The sequence below is a fragment of the Loxodonta africana genome, chromosome 3 (assembly GCF_030014295.1).
Source record: "Loxodonta africana isolate mLoxAfr1 chromosome 3, mLoxAfr1.hap2, whole genome shotgun sequence".
NCBI classification, from domain to species: domain Eukaryota; kingdom Metazoa; phylum Chordata; class Mammalia; order Proboscidea; family Elephantidae; genus Loxodonta; species Loxodonta africana.
The window spans coordinates 56,220,136-56,239,757 of record NC_087344.1 but is presented as its reverse complement, the minus strand read 5'-3'; the positions used below and the strand labels follow the sequence as shown (position 1 = coordinate 56,239,757).

The following is a 19,622-nucleotide window of genomic DNA, read 5'->3' as shown; positions in this document are numbered from 1 at the left end:
AAACCGCCGCCTCTTTCCCCCCTGAGGAATGGCTGGTGGGTTTGAACAGCTGATCTTTTTGGTTAGCAGCTGAGTGCTTTAACCACTACACCACCAGGGCTGCTATCACGGCGTAGTTTCCTTAATAATTTCCCATTGGTTGGACACGAATTGTTTGTTGAAAGAAACAGTACGGCATTAGGTGAAAGGTGGACCACAGTGGTTGAAGTCTTCCTGTCCCCAAATCCTGAGTCTGTGAAATAGCTTATTTTGTTCTTTGAGTTCCTTGGACTGCGTTCCCAAAAGTGAATTCAAAAGCATGATATCATTATGGTCCTTATCGTTTCCCAGAAAGATGACACCAATTTATAATGCTACCAACTTGGTAATTACCAGTTTGGGAAAGAATTGTAGTGTGTTTTTAAGTGAGTCAGATTGGTTAGTTTCTTTTCTAGGTGATTTTTAGGTAGAAGAACCTCTGAAGTAGAAAATTGTATTTGGAGGATCAATTAACCTAGTTATGTTTTTTTTTACTCCCCCAATTTAGGAACTTAAAAAATGATATCAAAAAGGTAAAGTGAGCCAAGTGCCCTGAACATCTTAATACGGCTTACCTGCTGCCATCGAGTCGATTCCGACTCATAGCGACCCTATAGGACAGAGTAGAGCTGCCCCATAGAGTTTCCAAGGAGTGCCTGGCGGATTTGAACTGCCAGCCTTTTGGTTAGCAGCCGTAGCACTTAACCACTGCACCACCAGGGTTTCCTAATATGGCTTATAAAGCAATTAAAGATCCACTAAGGAGAAAGGAACAAATCCCTTTAGAACCAAATGATTTAAAAAATATATATACATTTGGGAGATGTAGAATATAAAACAGTTTTATACTTAAATTTTATACTTTCCACTTAAAGAGATGGAACAGTTCTTTATTTCGTCGTCTCTTCTCAGTTTTTTGTATTTTAAATGTAACAATTTTGATTGTAGTAACATTACCCTGTATTATCAGAAAATTATGCTTTTCCTTTAAAGCTACATTTTAAAAAGGTTTTGTGTTTACTTAGCTGTGATTTTTGTTGCTTATAGGAGCCCTGGTGACGCAGTGGTTTAAAGCACTCAGCTGTTAACTGAAAGGCCGGTGGTTCAAACCCACCAGTTGCTACACAGGAGAAAGGTGTGGCAGTCTGCTTCCATAAAGATTACAGTCTTGGAAACCCTATGTGGCAGTTCTTCTCTGTCCTGTAGGGTTGCTATGAGTTGGAATCGACTTGATGGCAATGGATTTGGGTTTTTATAGGTCCAAATAGTCATTTTCCATAAGAATGAATCTACATTTTTACTGCAGTAGGTACTTGACAAATTTGCTTACAGAAAATTCCTTTCTAGGAATGCATTCATTGTGTAAAGTAAGGTATGCTTACTGCACCTTTACTGGTATTAATTTGAGGAGAGCATAATTGAAGTTCCTGATTTAGCTATAGGAAGTTATAGCCTGAATTGCTTTAGCTTTTACATTGAGTTGCCCTTTAGTTATTAGTGTCGTAGAATTTCACAGTTTTGGAGGTAGTTCAGAAATTATCTGGATAATCTTTTATTGAATACAGCTATTGTTTTTATCCCAGTTATTCAAAAATGACTACTTCAGAGGGGGAAGGCTGAAGAGAATGGGAACTGAGCTCTTTTTAAAATAAACGTTGTATACAGGAAGCTTGGAAAAGAAAAAAAAAATCCCAAATTTGTTATTCTAACATAGTGAACTGTTTTTGTATTTACTTCTCCATGCATATGCTACATGTCATTAATAGTGTGCATACAGTTTTGTTTTCTGCCTTTTTTCATACCAGGCATATATTTTCTTGTTGTAACAGACATCCCACTTTTTAAAAATATCTTCATTCATTAGATATTTATTAATTTAATTATTCTCGTAATCTGTAGATGACTTTCATTTCCTTATTCCTTTTTTTTTTTTTTTTTACTGGTTCATACAATTGAATTTAAGCAAGTAAACTAATATTAGTAGTTTTGATCTAAGATGCACTTTAAAATACTTCAGTTTGCTCATGGCTGTGGGAAATTGGAAAGAACACTGGACCTAAGGATATGTAGCCTGGTATATGAATCTTTACTCATGAAGCTATCTGGGCAAATTCCTTAATCTCCCTGAGCCCCAGTTTTCCTGTCTGTAAAATGGGAAAAACAGGACCTCTCCCTTTTTCAAAGGCTTGTGGTAAGGCTTAAGTGAAATAATGGAAGAAAATGCTTTGTAAATGTTAAAATGTGATGTAGTTTATAAGATGGTGGCATTAGTGGTTTCTGTCCACGGAAATGCACTTGACTTATTTGACATTGTGAACACTTCAAGAAGCAGTTTTACTATTTATCAAAGTTCTAAGTGAAAACAACTTGAGAATTAAAATGTAGTTTTTGTTTTGTTCTTATTTTTCATTTTCTACCAGTTTTCGGTATGGGTTCAGGTTATCACCATGTATCATATGTAATTATTATTTTTTTAGTTTTGAGCTTGGCGACATCTGAGGTCCCCAAGAATCATCTTTGGGTCCTATAGGAATACTTTTCCTCCAGCACAATTGTTATATTTAAAATTCAGAAAAAGGACGCCTTCTTGTATTGCTGCTGTTGTTGTTGTTAGGTGCCGTTGAGTTGGTTCCGACTCATAGCGACCCTATACACAACGAAACACTGCCCGTCCTGAGCCATCCTTACAATTGTTACGCTTGAGCTCATTGTTGCAGCCGCTGTGTCAATCCACCTCGTTGAGGGTCTTCCTCTTTTCCGCTGACCCTGTACTCTGCCAAGCAAGATGTCCTTCTCCAGGGACTGATCCCTCCTGACAACGTGTCTAAAGTATGTAAGGCGCAGTCTCACCATCCTTGCTTCTAAGGAACATTCTGGTTGTACTTCTAAGACAGATGTGTTCGTTTTTTTGGCAGTCCATGGTATATTCAATATTCTTCCCCAACACCACAATTCAAAGGCGTCAGTTCTTTGGTATTCCTTATTCATTGTCCAGCTTCCATATGCATATGAAGCAATTGAAAACACCATGGCTTGGGTCAGGCGTACCTTAGTCTTCAAGGTGACATCTTTGCTCTTCAACACTTTGAAGAGGTCCTTTTTAGCAGATTTACCCATGCAATGGGTCTTTTGATTTCTTGACTGCTGCTTCCATGGGTGTTGATTGTGGATCCAAATAAAATGAAATCCTTGACAACCTCAATCTTTTCTCCGTTTATCATGATGTTGCTCATTGGTCCAGTTGTGAGGATTTTTGTTTTATGTTGAGGTGCAATCTGTACTGAAGGCTGTGGTATTTGATCTTCATTAGTAAGTGCTTCAAGTTCTCTTCAGTTTCAGCAAACAAGGTTGTGTCATCTGCATAACACAGGTTGTTAATGAGTCTTCCTCCAATCCTGATGCCCCGTTCTTCATATAGTCCAGCTTCTCGTATTATTTGCTCAGCATACAGATTGAATAGGTATGGTGAAAGAATAGAACCCTAATGCACACCTTTCTTGACTTTAAACCAATCAGTATCCCCTTGTTCTGTCCGAAAAACTGCCTCTTGATGTTTGTAAAGGTTCCTCATGAGCACAATTAAGTGTTCCGGAATTCCCATTCTTCTCAATGTTATCCATAATTTGTTATGATCCACACAGTCGAATGCCTTTGCATAGTCGATAAAACACAGGTAAGCATCCTTCTGGTACTCTCTGCTTTCAGCCAGGATCCATTTGACATCAGCAATGATATCCCTGCTTCCACGTCCTCTTCTGAAACCGGCCTGAATTTCTGGCAGTTCCCTGCCAGGATACTGCTGCAGCCATTTTTGAATGATCTTCAGCAAAATTTTGCTTGCGTGTGATATTAATGATATTCTATAATTTCCACATTCGGTTGGATCACCTTTCTTGGAAATAGGCATAAATATGGATTTTTTTCCAGTCAGTTGGCCAGGAAGCTGTCTTCCATATTTCTTGGCATAGATGAGTGAGCACCTCCAGCCTGCATCTGTCTGTTGAAGCATCTCAATTGATATTCCATCAGTTCCTGGAGCCTTGTTTTTTGCCAATGCCTTCAGAGCAACTTGGACTTCTTCCTTCAGTACCATCGGTTTCTGATCATATGCCACCTCTTGAAATGGTTGAATATCGACTAATTCTTTTTGGTATAATGACTCTGTGTATTTCTTCCATCTTCTTTTGATGCTTCCTGCGTAGTTTAATATTTTCCCTATAGAATCCTTCACTATTGCAACTCGAGGCTTGAATTTTTTCTTCAGTTCTTTCAGCTCTAGAAACGCTGAGCGTGTTCTTTCCTTTTGGTTTTCCATCTCCAGCTCTTTGCACATGTCATTACAATACTTTGTCTTCTCGAGGCACCCTTTGAAGTTTTCCGTTCAGTTCTTTTACTTCATCAGTTCTTTTGCTTTAGCTGCTCGACGTTCGAGAGCAAGTTTCATGGTTTCCTCTGACATCCATCTTGTTCTTTTCTGTCTGTTCAATGACCTCTTGCTTCCCTCATGGATGATATCCTTGATGTCATTCCACAACTTGTCTTCGGTCACTAGTGTTCAATGTATCAAACCTATTCTTCAGATGGTCTCTAAATTCAGGTCGGATGTACTTAAGGTCATATTTTGGCTCTCGTGGACTTGCTCTGGTTTTCCTCAGTTTCAGTTTGAACTTGCATATGAGCAATTGATGGTCTGTTCCACAGTTGGCCCCCGACCTTGTTCTGACTGATGATATTGAGCTTTTCCATCGTCTCTTTCCACAGATGTAGTCAGTTTGATTCCTGTGTGTTCCACCTGGCGAGGCCTATGTGTATAGTCGCCATTTATGTTGGTGAAAGAAGGTTTTCGCAACGAAGAAGTCGTTGGTCTTGCAAAATTCTGTCATTGGATCTCCGGCATTGTTTCTGTCAGCAAGGCCGTATTTTCGACCTACAGATCCTTCTTCTTTGTTTCCTACTTTCACATTCTAATCACCAGTAATTATCAATGCATCTTGATTGCATGTTCGATCAATTTCAGACTGCAGCAGCTGATAAAAATCTTCTTTTTCTTCATCTTTGGCCCTAGTGTTTGGTGCATAAATGTGAATAATAGTCGTATTAACTGGTCTTCCTTGTAGGCGTATGGCTATTATCCTATCACTGACAACGTTGTACTTCAGGATAGATCTTGGAACATTCTTTTTGATGATGAATGCAACACCATTCATCTTTGAGTTGTCATTCCCAGCAGACTACATGATTGTCCGATTCTAAATGGCCAATACCAGTCCATTTCAGCTCACTAATGCCTAGGATATTGATGTTTATGTGTTCCATTTCATTTTTGATGACTTCCGATTTTCCTAGATACGTACTTTGTGCATTCCCGGTTCTGATTATTAATGGATGTTTGCAGCTGTTTTTTCTCATTTTGAGTCATGCCACATCAGCAAATGAAGGTCCCCATAGCTTTACTCCCTCAACGTCATTAAGGTTGACTCTACTTTGAGGAGGCAGCTCTTCCTCAGTCATCTTTTGAGTGCCGTCCAGCCTGGGGGGCTCATGTTCCAGCACTATATCAGACAGTGTTCCGCTGCTATTCTTAAGGTTTTCACTGGCTAATGCTTTTCAGAAGTAGACTGCTGGGTTCTTCTTCCTAGTCTGTCTTAGTCTGGAAGCTCAGCTGAAACCTGTCCTCCATGGGTGACCCTGCTAGTATCTGAATACCGGTGGCGTAATTTCCAGCATCACAGCAACACAGAAGCCCTCACAGTAGGACAAACTGACAGACACGTGGGGGCTTCTTGTATTAGCAGAGTAGATAAGTGAATGTGCAGGGGATTTTTATTTTTTGTTTTGGTTTTTTTATGCTCAGAGACTGGAGTTTGAAGGGCCTTTTGTGCTTTGGTTGTATTGGAACCTGCTGAAAGTGATTTTACTTAATTTCTAACAATTTGTTATAGACACGTTGTAGGTATTTCATTCCTTGAGTTTGTATAAGAGTACATTCCTTTGATAAGATTTAATGCCCAGAGATGTATTTAATTATCCCATAGGAGTCATGAATGAACCACATATTGTATTTTATTGTTGTTAAATCCTGAATGCCTTGTCAGGTGAATTGTTTTACTTTAAGGATCTGAATTGAAATTTGGTTATCCTAAGCTGTAGCTTATATGTACATTTTAAATAAAACCCATTTTTCTTCAATTTAACTATATGCTTATCAGATACAGAGTCTAGGCACAAAGAGGAGCTTTACCCTTGCTTTTGGTGAAATTGAAGGCTTTAGTCTGTTCGTGAATAAGGGAAAATAAGCACGAGTGATATATACAATTGTGAGAAGCCTCCATTTGGCCAAATAGTATTCAGATACATACTGCTGGTCACTTTTTCTCATTTTTCTCTATTTGGGGAGAAAAGTAACCCTTTCTATGTATTCCAGAATTATATTTATGAAAGTAGCTTAGCTATATTCAGCTTAAGATTTAACTGAATGGAAATGGACAGCTGGTAATGGTAAGGTTGGGATACTCAAGGGAGACGTAAAGAACTAATGGAATCTTGAGAGAAGTGGAAAAAAGAAGGAAAAAGTACCACAAATTATGCTAACATAGATTTCCAGGTCTTTCTTACCTAGAGCCACTGAGTGAGTTTGAACTGCCAACCTTTTGGTTAGCCCTGAGCACTTAACTGTTGGCCCATCAGGGGATTTGGAAAGATCTGAAGTAAGGGGAAGAAGATTTACAGTTGAGGAAATGGCATAAGCAAAGACTTGGTCAGCAAGTAGGAAATGGTTTGTGGTGTGTTTAGGGTAGTTAGAAGACTAGCTGGCTGAAATGGAGAGCAGTGACTGTGTAGTGCATGCTGGAATTTTGGAGAACTTTTGACTATTTAGCTGAATAATCTGTACTTTTATCCTGTAACAAGTGGATGTTTTTGAAGAGGTTCCTAACACCTTTGGTTGTTAGCATAAGGTGAGGACGATTGTGCTGGATAAATTGAGATGGACAACAAGCTAGAGGTAGTATACTGGGCCATTGAATGTTTCCCAAGGTTTTGCTGATGCATGTCTAGTCTGGGGGGAAATAAAAAGGGATGATCATGAAAGCTGATGTACAGTGAGAAAGATATGATTTTAATATCCTTGATGATAGAGAAAAGACTTAAAACCTGCTCCAAGGTTTTGAGCCTGGAAAATGATGTTGTTACTGATGGAGTAAGAAAGATATAGGATTCTCTAATTTTATGTGATGTTTTGAGATAGTGGGCAGATAAATTCAGTTTAGGACATGTTGAATTTTAGATGACTGGAATATCTCACTCATTTTACAAACAAATGCAGCTATCTGGAGATTTTTGGAAGTAGGGAAATGGAAGTCAGAGGAGCAGAAAGGTTTGGAAAAAACCAAATCTGTGAAAATATAAGCATAATGGCGAGAGGGAAGAGAAAAGCTAAGATTCTTGGGGTCAGTGCAGTATCTGGTCATTTGAAGAGAATGGGGAAGCTACCTACAGAAAAAAGGAAGAAGTTGCTGAGAGGAAAGAGGAGAACCAAGAAAGCCCAGCCTTTAAGCTTTTCAGATTAGGTTCCCACTGAACTTTATTCATGTAGTTGGAGAAAGTGACATTTAATACTTGACAAGTAGCCTTTGATTTAAAACTCTGAGCTCTGCCTAAGTTATTCTTGCTACATTCGAGGAAGATTGAGGACTGAAACGAAGTTCCTTTCTGTGGAAGCCTAAAATTAGTCATCGAAAAGCTTTGGTTTTGATGCTGTTGTTATTAGTTACCATCAAGTCAGCTCCCAGCTCCTGGCTCCTGGCTCCTGGCGACCCCATGCACAATGGACTATTGTCATCGGTAGGGTTTTCACTGGCTGATTTTGGGAAGTAGATTACCAGCTCTTTCTTCCTAGTTCGTCGCTTAGGCTGGAAGCTCTGCTGAAACCTGCTCAGCATCGAAAAGACATGCAAGTTAACGCTGACAGATGGGGATGGTGTCTGCCCTTGAGGTACGTTGGCTGGAAATTAAACCAAGTCTCCTGCATGGAAGGCGAGAATTTTACAACGACCTTCAATGCCCAATGAAGAAGGGATAGTGATGGGATAAAGAGTATTTGATTCAGGAGGACAGCACATACAGAGGCTGAGGACAGTGAAAGGTGACTTCTTCATTAAGGAGCTTGGATTTCACCCGCATGACAGTGGGGAGCCATCAAAGCTGCAGGCTGGGGAATGTTATGGTTAATTTGTGTTTTACAAGGACCCGTCTGGAATGTTGTTTGGAGGGAGAGGTGTGTAATATATTTGTAGTAAGTAATTCAGATCCAAGATTAATGCATATATTAGGATTTTTATTTGGAACTTTTAAATAGGTTGTATATATTTTTCTTAAGGATTACTTTTCAGTTTGTTTATCTGTTTATCTTAAATTTTCCAAACGTAAGAAGCATGTTTAGATTATTTTTCCCAAGAAAACTTGAAGCTAGGTAAATATCAACCTGTGTATGGTTTACTTGGGCTTTATTTATTTTTAAAAGCAGGTATAGCGTTCAGCCTTTCTTCATAGTGCATAGTTAGTGGTAGGTTTGTAGTAGTTTATAATCGAGTGAAATTGAGGCATGTTGTCTTGACAGCCATGTAAATGGAGCACTTAATAGTGAAAGCACCTGCCAGCTAAAAATAAGAGCATCTTTTGTCATCTTGCCAAGGAGGTGTATGTGTGTCTTTGTGTGTGTGTATGTGTGTATCTCCATCCTTGTTAGATCAGCTAGGAATTTGAAACGTTAGGTTAATTTGGCTGCCTTTGAAATATAAAGGGAAATTATCTAGTTCAAGGTGTGATGTCTGGATAAACCATTGGATATGAAGCCAGAAAACATGACATGTTCTACATTGGAAATCAAAACTTTGAAAAAAAAAACATTTGGAGGGGATTTTCCTTATGCAGAAGGATTCTTAAAGATAAACCACTTTTGGCTCTGAGAAGTGAAACTGACTTGAAAATAGTCAAAAGTAGAACAAACCCGAACCAAGAGGAGATAATTCCATTGAGTTTTACAGATTGCTTGGCCTGTTTGGGTCTTGCAAATTCAAGATTAGGAATTCATATTTTATCATCTTGTTTTCAGTTCTTTTTCTTTAGGTAATAGCATTTGTAAATATGTATATAAATATGTATGTGTATATATGTGTACTTATGTATATTTAAATTATGCCATTAGCTTATTTGATATTTCTTATTGGAAGTGCTTTTTCTTATGTCTAAGCATGCCTAACATTAGTAGTCTATGTAGCGACCAGGTTATTGCAAGCAGAGGCACATTCCTAGTTGCAAATATGATTTTTGAAGGTTCTGTTACCCACTTGCCGGTTCAGACATCTTCAGAAATAAACAAATTCCATTTAATTGATAACTCTGATGTTCACTTTTTTTTTTTTAAATCCCACTTTTAATTTGTAGATTTTGTTGGGTAGGCACTTAACATTAGTTCTGCTTTGAGAAAAGTGATTGCTTACTGTGCTTTAGGAGCTGCTAGCTAAGTCTGATGCTTCTTAACCCTTAAGTAAGAAAAAATGGGGCTTACTGACAATAGGCGGTTTTGCAGGACTGAATCTGGACAGCTGGTTCAGCAATGTAAACAATGGCAGCTGTCTTTCGTTGGCTCCTCTGTTGTTTGAAGTGTAGTGGAACTACCCACAAATGGCTTCACCTGCTGACTCATCTTCCGGCCCCTAAGCAACCATAGTATCCAGTGTTATTTAATGCTGGGGTTGAGAATAAAGATAACCAGAGTGTTAGAATGTTAGGGTTGGGATGGATCATGGAACTCCTCTAACTTAGCCACTTCTCAGATGGCCTCAGCCATCAAAAAAAAAAAGGCACTGTTGCAGATACCAAAGTTGATAGTTGTAGTGATGCCGCTATTCAAGTGCTGTTAAGTCTCCTGAATGAGCGGCACTTTTTTTCTGTCTAGGAATCCTTGAGATACAGTACTTTTTAGCTCCCCTTAAAAATAATGCATTGTTTTGAAATTGGCTATAAACTGTTAGTACAAGGGTAACACACATTTAATGCCTGTGATACTATGGAAAGAAATAGTGGCCATTGTCCTAAAAATTTTCTAATCTAATTAGAACATAATATGAGAAAGGAATGGGGAACCTTTAGGAGCCGACTTATAAAACAAGTATAAAGCTGATTTACCTGATACTGACATTGTGAAGGAGGCTTACATAAACTTACATTAGCTCTGGAGCAGTGGTTTAGATTTTTGGTACAAAATAAATCACTTGCAGAAATTGTTAAAAATTCCCATAGATTTTTATTATGTAGACTGGGTTGGGGCCCAGGAATCTGCCTTTTAGTAAACATGCCAGGAAACTAATGTACATGTTCCACAGAGAACACTGTGGGGAACAGTGACTTAAAACAATGATTCTCAGATTTTTTTTTTTTTTTTTTGGTTTCAAAACTCCTTTGTTGCCATTGGTGTTAGTTGCTGTTGAGTCAGTTCTGATTCATGGTGACCCCATGTGTTACAGAGTAGAACTGTTCCGTAGGTTTTCTTGGCTATAATCCTTATGGAAGTAGATTGCCAGGCCTATCTTCCTGGGAACTTCTGGGTGGGTTCAAACTGCCAATGTTTAGGTTAGCAGTCATGTTCAAATTGTTCGCACCACCTAGGGACCTTCAGTGGGTCCATTAGGTCTTTACAAATATTGTTTCTAGAAAGTAATAGTGTTTCCTGTGTTTGTCGGTTTGTCAAAATTATTTTTAGTAAGAGCAGCAATGACTCATGTTGTACTCTGTGCAGAGTTTCAGCTGTTATCTTTATTAGAAATTATTGAGAACCTCAAAAAAGCATTTATTATATGGGCTATATCTGTTGATATTTGTTGTTAGGCGGCGACAACGGGTCTGACTCGTAGCAACCTTGTGTACCACAGAATGAAACACTGCCTGGTCCTGCTTGCACCATCTTCACAGCCATTACTAAGTTTGAGCCAATTGTTGCAGCCGGCCTGTCAGTCCATCTCATTGAGCGGCTTTCTGTTTTTTCACTGACCCTCTACTTTACCAAGCATGATGTCCTTCTCTAGGGACTGGTCACTCCTGATAGCATGTCCAAAGTATGTGAGACAGTCTTGTCATCTTTGCTTCTGAGGAGCGTTTTGGCTGTATTTTTTCCGAGACAGATGTGTGCGTTTTTCTGGCAGTCTGATAAATACTCACTATTCTTCACCAACGCCATAACTCAGATGTATCAGTTCTTCTTTGGTCCTCCTTGTTCATTGGCCAGCTTTCACATGCATATGAGGCTATTGAAAATACCATGGTTTGGGTCAGGCACAGCTTAGTCCTCAAAGTGACATCTTTGCTTTTTAACACCTTAAAGAGGTCTTTTGCAGCAGTTTTGCCCAATGCAATGCATCTCTTGACTTTTTGACTGCTGCTTCCATGAACGTTGATTATGGATCCAAGTAAAGTGAAATCCTTGATAACTTCGATCTTTTCTCCGTTTATCGTGATGTTGCTTATTAGTCCAGTTGTGAGGATTTTTGTGTTCCCTGTATTGAGGTATAATCCATACTGAAGGCTGGGTAGTCCTTTATCTTCATCAGCAAGAACTTCAAGTCCTCTTCATTTTCAGCAAGCCAAGGTTGTGTCCTCTGCATATTGCAGGCTGTTAGTGAGTCTTCTTCCAGTCCTGATGTTGTGTTCTTCATACAGTCCAGCTTCTCGGATTCATTGCTCAGCATACAGATTAAATAAGGACGATGAAAGGATTTAACACTGATGCGCACCTTTCCTGATTTTAAGCCACGCACTATATCCCCTTGTCCTATTCAAATAACTGCCTCTTAGTCTGTGCACAGGCTCCACCTGAGCCCAATTAAGTGTTCTGGAATTCCTGTTCTTCACAGTGTTATCCATAATTTGTTGTGATCCTCACAGTTGAATGCCTTTGCGTAGTCAATAAAACACGGGTAAACATCTTTATGGTATTCTCTGCTTTCAGCCATGATCCATCTGACATTGTTCCACACCCTCTTCTAAATCTGTCGTGAATTTTTGGCAGTTCCCTGTTGATGTTTTTGAATTCTTCAGCAAAACTGTACTTACGTGTGATATTAATGATATTGTTTGATAATTTCCACATTCTGTTGGATCTCCTTTTTTTGAATGGGTACAAATATGGAAGTCATTTAGTCGGTTAGCTGGGTATTTGTCTTCAAAGTGTCTTGGCATAGATGAGTGCTTCCAGCATTGCATTCATTTGTTGAAACATCTCAATTGGTATTCCATTAATTCCTGGAGCCTTGTCCCCCCCACCCCCACCCCATTCCTTTCAGCACAGCTTGGACTTCTTTCAGTACCATTGGTTCTTGATCATATGCTATCTTCTGAAGTGGTTGAATATTGACCAATTCTTTTTGGTACAGGGACTGTTCCTTCCATCTTCGTTTGATACTTTGTGTGTTGTTCAATGTTTTGCCATTCAATATTGCAACTTGCGGCTTGAATTTTTTCTTCAGTTCTTTCGGCTTGAGACATGCTGAGTGTGTTCCTTAGTTTGTGGAGGCCATTAAAAATAGCATGTGTGATCAAATTTTATTTTATAAAATATATAGAAAAAATGCTTGGCTGTACAGATAAGTGTTCTTATGGTTTTCTCTGGTTGCTGGTGAGATTGGAGTGATTTTTGTTTTCTTTCTGTGCTAAGTGACTTTTTTTTTTTTTTACAGTAAGCATGTGTTGTTTTTATAATCAGAAAAATAGAACTATTTTATTCTGAAAAATGAAACCAACCCAAAATTTGACTCCCTGCAAGTTCCTCATTCAGCAAAGAGATTAAATTGTTATTTTAAGGGACTAAGAGTAAAGAAGATTTAAAATTAATTTATAGGTTTTCAACAGGGAATCAAGTGAGAATGAGAGGGTTTTCTTGTTGTTGGTAACTGTTAACTAGAAACTTAACTAATTAGGCATTGTGTTCCCAAAGCATTCTGATTAAATGTATCTTGTTTTACCATAATGTCAGTATTAATGATAATCTCACAGTGGCGTGAACTAGATTCTCCCTAATTTGTTTTTATGACACCAAGAGAAATGGTTTAAATTACTTCAGAATTGGCGTCAGTAAACAAGTTTTATTTTTAAAGAAGTGGCAGGCAGATTGGCGCAATATTTTTTATGATGCCTGATCTCTTGTTATTTGTTACCGAGTTTCCTTACAGCCCTTTGCCATCTTGTCCTTGCTGTCCGGGCTTCCCTCTGGGGCTGCAGCAGGGCTGAGTCAAAAATGGCTGCTGCTGCAGCAGGGGCGGGCATAGTATAGGGCTTGGCTGCTGTGGTTCCTGTGATAAAGCAGGAGGAGAAGCTTTCTTATAAAAGTCGTTGCTACCAGCATTGGACGTTTCTTGTGGAAAAGTTTCTGTATTGCAGATTGTGCTGTTAGGAGGGAATGCCGCTGTGTGTTGGGATTTATAGCCTTAGTAGGGGAACCGCCCATTCTCTGCAGGATAAGAAATCTCAGCATATGCTCATGTTCACTGAGCAGGATTGGCCATTTTCAGAAATCAGCAAGGCTTACCTGCCTGTGTCTGTAGATGACAGAGAAGAGTACAGAATGACAGTGATTTCGGGCGTGGTGGGTGAATTTACTGAGCAGGTAGCATTTCCTTCAGGGATGGAGTAGGTGGTGTCTTAAAAAAAAAAGCATTAAAAAGGCCTTTCCTTGCGTGCAGCCTGTGTGAGGAATACTTAAGGTTTGCACATTACTTTTAAGTTTACACATCAAAAGTAAACTTAAAATGTTAAGGTGAGAGATGGTGAGTGGTTTGAGGAGCACTCAAGTGAGAGCATTGAAATTGCTGGATGTGTTCCTTAGGCCACGCCCCAGAGTGAATACACTGCCATTCGGCTGGGCCCTGTTTTGTGCCTGAGTTGCTGTCCTTTTTGCCTATGAGTAGGGATAGGCATAATGTAGAGACACCAGAATCTGCTGCTTAGCAACCAGTGAGACCTGGTATATATGGATGGGCAGTAACATACTACTTTATTCCTTTTTTCTTTCAGTGTAATGAGAAGAGGCTGTTCTGTTTTATAAAAAAAAAAAAGCTCCCTTCCCCAGAGTATATAAAGCTGTATGCGATCATTGTAGAAAACAGGAAAAAAAAAATGTATAATCCCTATAATCCCACAATGCATTTATCAGTTGTTAACATTTTGATATATTTCTTTCAAGAATTTTTTGTTGATGTATTTTTTTATATACATGTGTTACGTATATATTACATATGTATGCATATATATCAGGTGCATAACTGTGAATCATACTGTAAATGTAGTTTTGTATTTTTTAAATAGGTATGTTCTCATTTCACTAAACGTTTTTGGAGCTTCTTTAATGGCTTTTTAATATTTTAGCGTGTGGCTGTACCACAGTTTACTTAAAGCACATCCCTTATTGCTAGATTATTAACCATTTGCTCTTAAAAGGAATGTTGAAACTAACGTCTTTGTGCGTAAAGTTTTTCAATATTTAAGATACTTCCTTTGGATAGTAAAAGTAAAAATGGCTGGGCCAACAGGTGTAAACATTAATATAATTGGTACATATTGCCAGGTACATATTGCCAGATACATATTTTCACTTTAACTGCACTCTGTGCTAGTGCCTCACTATACTTTTACCAGCATTAATTAAATTTTTGTTAATTTGATAGGTGGAAATGACGTACAATTTTAATTTGCATTTCCATTCTTATGGGTTTGAGGTTTTTTCCCCATGTTTTTAGTTTTTATTTCCTCCTTGAAAATTATCTGTTCATATCCTAGATTCATGTACTTACTGAGATCTTAGAGTAGATTCTAAATTTAGCAAAATAATGCTTGCGTGTTATAAAAAATACAAATTCTGTAGGATTATACCTCTATCCCTAGTGGTTAAGAGCTCAACTGCCAACCAAAAGGTCGGCAATTCAAATCTACCAGCGGCTCCTTGGAAACCCTATGGGGCAGAACCAACTCTATGGCACTTAATGACAACAACAACATACCTCTATATTATATGTGGAAAGCCCTCTTCACTGTATGTTATCACAGTTAGCAGTTTGGTGTGTCTATTCTTACAGATGGTTTCCCATACATTTACAAATTATGGGAGAGAGTAGCAGAGATTTTTCGGGAAATGTACTCTGGAGCTGGACTCGGTGGTTAATATTCTGACTGTCAGAAATGTGAAGTGTGACCTTGGGGAATTTAGAAACAGTTGTCCCAGCTCCCATTGTTTAGTGGCTTTATACCTTGGGAATGCAACTTAACCCTTATTGTGCTCCAGTTTCCTTCTATGTAGAAAGAGGTAATTATAGATGCTAGTGCCTTGGGTTAGTAGGAGGATTAAATGAGTTAATACATGTAAAGTTCTTATTAAAACTTAAGTACTTGTAGTTTAGTGTTAGTGTTATAGTATACAATAATATAGTAATACAGTAAAGCTGGTACTATTATTGTTATATTACATATATCTAAAAAGAACATAAGTGGGAGTATAATGCATGTGCTTTGTGACTGCTTTATCATGTATCATAAATGTTTGCCATGCTAAACCCACTGCCATCGAGTCGATTCCGACTCATAGCGACCCTATAGGACAGAGTAGAACTGCCCCATAGAGTTTCCAAGGAGCGCCTGGTGGATTTGAACTGCCAACCTTTTGGTTAGCAGCCGTAGCACTTAACCACTGCACCACCAGGGTTTGCCATATTGGCACATACAAATTACTCTGTAGTCTAGTTGTACTATCATTTATATTTACCTTGTTTCCTGTTGAGCGATTTTTTTTTTATTACAGTGAAAATATACGTGACAAAACATGCTAATTCAACAATTTTTGCATGTACAATTCAGTAACACTGATTATATTCTTCAAGTTGTGTAACCATTCTCGATATCCTTTTCAGTGCCTCCTTCCACCTCCCTCCCACCTTTGGTAAAAACCAGTAGTAATTTTTGGTTTCTCTGTATTAGCTTATTTCATTTAAGTGAGATCATACAATACTTGTCCTTTTATGTCTGACTAATTTCACTCAGCATAATGTTTTCAAGGTTCATCCATGTTGTGGCGTGCATCAGGACTTCATTTCTCTTTATGGCTAAGTAATATTCCATTGTATGTATATACTAAAAAAAAAAAAAAGTATATACATACGTCTTGTTTATTCATTTACCTGGTGATGGATATTTCGGTTGTTCACACATTTTGGCTATTGTGAAAAGTGCCGCAGTGAACACTGGTGTACAGGTTTTGGTGACAATCACTTTTAATACTCAATAGCTTTTGTTTTCTGACCCCCCCCCACCCTTTTTTTTTGGATAGAAGGTGTACTTAACGAAAAATATCTTTAGATCTTCCCATAGGCACTAATTAGAATTAAAACAAAACAAATCTTTCCTGTTTTCTGCACCATCTCCCTCCTCTAGGGTTGGTTCCTTTTTCTTTTTTAAATCTTGGTTCTTTACTCTCTTAATATCTGATGATTAGTGGTTTTCTCCTCATGTTTATGAATGAAGAATTAGGTGGATTAGTAGAGTTAGTTGGCTTGGGATGGAGTCCCTGTAGTTGTGTGATAAGCTTCTCTCAGAATTGAGTATTGTCTATAACTTTTGCAGGTGGGGCCTGACACCAGGGATAATGTATTTGTGCTTTTATTTTTTCTTGGTATAGTTTTTTTTTTTTAATTGTACTTTAAGTGAAAGTTTACAAATCAAGCCAGTCTCTCATAAAATTTATATACACCTTACTATATCCTCCTAGTTACTCTCCCCCTAATGAGACAGCTCACTTCTTCACTCCACCCTACATTCCCATGTCCGTTCAGCCAGCTTCTGTCCCCCTCTGCCTTTTCACCTCCCCTCTAGACAGGAGCTGCCCACATAGTCTCATGTGTCTTCTTGTTTTAAGAAGCTCACTTCTTATCAGTGTCATTTTCTATCTTATAGTCCAGTCCAATCCCTGTTTGAAGAGTTGGTTTGGGAATGGTTCTAGTCTTGGGCTAACAGAAGGTCTGGGGACCATGACCTCCGGGGTCCTTCTAGTCTCAGTCAGACTGCTAAGTCTGGTCTTTTTACAAGAATTTGGGGTCTGCATCCCACTACTCTCCTGCTCCCTCAGGGGTTCTCTGTTGTGTTCCCTATCAGGGCAGTCATTGGTTGTAGCCGGGCATCATGTAGTTCTTCTCTCAGGCTGATGCAGTCTCTGATTTATGTGGCCTTTTCTGTTTCTGGGGTCATAATTACCTTGTGTCTTTGGTGTTCTTCATTCTCCTGTGGTCCAGGTGGGTTGAGACCAATTGATGCATCTTAGATGGCTGCTTGCTAGGGTTTAAGACTCCAGACGCCTCTCTCCAAAGTGGGATGCAGAATGTTTTCTTAATAGATTTTATAAATGCCAGTTGGCCTAGATGTCTCCTGAAACCGTGGCTCCCAAACCCCCATCCCTGCAACTCTGGCCTTTGAAGCATTCGGTTTATTCAGGAAACTGCTTTTGGCTTAGCCCAGTTGTGCTGACCTCTCCTGTGTTGTGTGTTGTCTTTCTAGTCGCCTAAAATAGTTCTTGTCTACTATCTAATTAGTGAATACCCCTCTCCCTCCATCTCTCCCCACTCTCCTAACCATCCAAGAATATTTTCTTCTCTGTTTAAATTATTTCTTGAGTTCTTGTGATAGTGGTCTCATACAATATTTGTCCTTTTGCAACTGACTAATTTCACTCAGCATAATGCCTTCTTAGAATAGTTTTTTAAAGCAAAATATTGCCAGTAAAAGTGGAAGTTATTCTGGTAAGAGAATTTGTGCTAACAGGATTACATTATCATCAGTTTTTGGTATATTTTCAGATATCATGTCTTGTGGAGTTTCTCATGCATAATATTTTCTAAATATATTTCAGTAATGACTGTTGACCCATACTTCTCTTTAAAAACAGATAAGTGTGAAGTGGAAATCCTAAAATACCTAAAAATAATCATCTCTCCAAGAAAATTACTAGGTTTTGAAAGTTGAGGTCTATCTCTGCATTACCATTATTGCATTGGTAGTGGTCGTACTTTATAGATTTTCTTGTGTGAAATGAAAAGCTCCTTGTGACTGTTTTTTTTTTTCGTATTTAAGTTATTGGATAACAACCATTGTCCCCATTGAGTATATCATTTTAAAGAGAAAACTGTACTATAAGAGACGTTTCTGATTTGCATATCATTAGTTATTGAATCTGTTAAAACAATGTTTACCTTTCATTTGATGTAATTTTTTAATCTTTCAGAATTTTGTGACATTGGTTAGATTTTGATACAGAGACTTGTATGTAATCGGTTTTGAGCCATAGTGTTGGATGCTGGATATTTGAATAGTTTTAATTAGATGTTATCATTGAAACATGAATATGTTTCACTCAAGTGATATCGTAACGTACATAAATTTACAATTATTGTTTCAGATGAATTAAATTTGATAAAATAAGACACATAAAACACACTGGATATTTTAAGAGGTATCAGTCAAGAATAGTGGTGTAGAAGAAATAGGAAAGCTTTAGAATTGAACAAATATGGTTTTTAGTCCTGGTTCCGTCACTTATAGTCATGAGATCTTTGGCAATTCTTTTAATCCAGTATTTTTGAGCTTCAGTTTTAGACAAGTTTCCCTGTCTGTAAGAGGGACCTGGTGATACCTGCCTCACAGATTTTTCTGAGGATTAAATGAGATCCTCTGTACAAAGTAACAGGTATCCTGGCTGGCGCATATGTAGTTGGTAGTGAAGACATGATGCCAGTACAAAATAAAAATCATTTTCTGAAGACTTGAACTGTTTAACAGGGTACTGCCTTATCAGTATGTTTTAGCTCTTCTAGTATTATGCTATGTTGATGACTATAGCCAAGGTTTGTACAGTTTGAGAACGCTGTATTTCAAGGCTCAGAAGGTGAAGAAACTCAGAAGCTTGTGAGAAAGAGAAGCTTGGCCTGATGCAGATGCTCCTTGGTGGACTTTTGAAAAGCTCTGGGACCTACTTTGTCGTCTTTGTTTATTATAACCCATCAAAAACATTAGCTTCATGACCTGAGCCATGAAGATATTTTACCGTATGCTAATTAGTTCCAATTCAGCCTGAATTTTGTTGTTACATGTGTCTTCTATACTAGTATACCAAGGTCTTTTATTTCCTCAGAGTCCTGTTCTGTTTCATTTACAAAAATGATTGAAGCAGATAAGGAACCGTTATGGGAAAGGTCTTATTCCTAAAGGTTACTCAGATATTTGAGATTGTTTGCAGGACCCCTGTTTGGAATATCAGAACTGTCTCTCAAAGCGTGAAGTTGCTTCATTTTGTTGTTTAGATGCTTTCTTGAAAATATTTTGTATGTTTACTAAATGTTTGGTGTAATAAATTTTACTTTCTGCTAAAAAAATAGAGATAGGTGTATCTTATCGTACATTACAGAAATACATTAATAAGTGAAATGCCCTGTAGTCCAGTCCCTCCTGAGTTAATCTTTTTACAGATTAGTTTCTAAGCCTGTTTTATCATTTACTTTTAAGCTAATTTTTCCAGTTAA

General features: G+C 38.2%; 1 protein-coding gene across 9 annotated transcripts in view; it reads left to right on the top strand.

The window, feature by feature from the left end:
- EIF4G3 (eukaryotic translation initiation factor 4 gamma 3) overlaps positions 1–19,622 on the top strand; it is a 389,785-nt gene that overhangs the window by 22,103 nt on the left and 348,060 nt on the right. Inside the window, exon 1 of one of the 9 annotated variants that reach the window (XM_023551957.2) lies at positions 1,982–6,974. The exons of 6 other annotated variants lie outside the window; for them this stretch is intronic. In XM_023551957.2, the coding sequence (XP_023407725.1) occupies positions 6,931–6,974 (44 nt within the window). In that variant the 5' untranslated portion in view covers positions 1,982–6,930. 2 more of the 9 variants (XM_023551955.2, XM_023551954.2) reach the window with 2 other exon arrangements.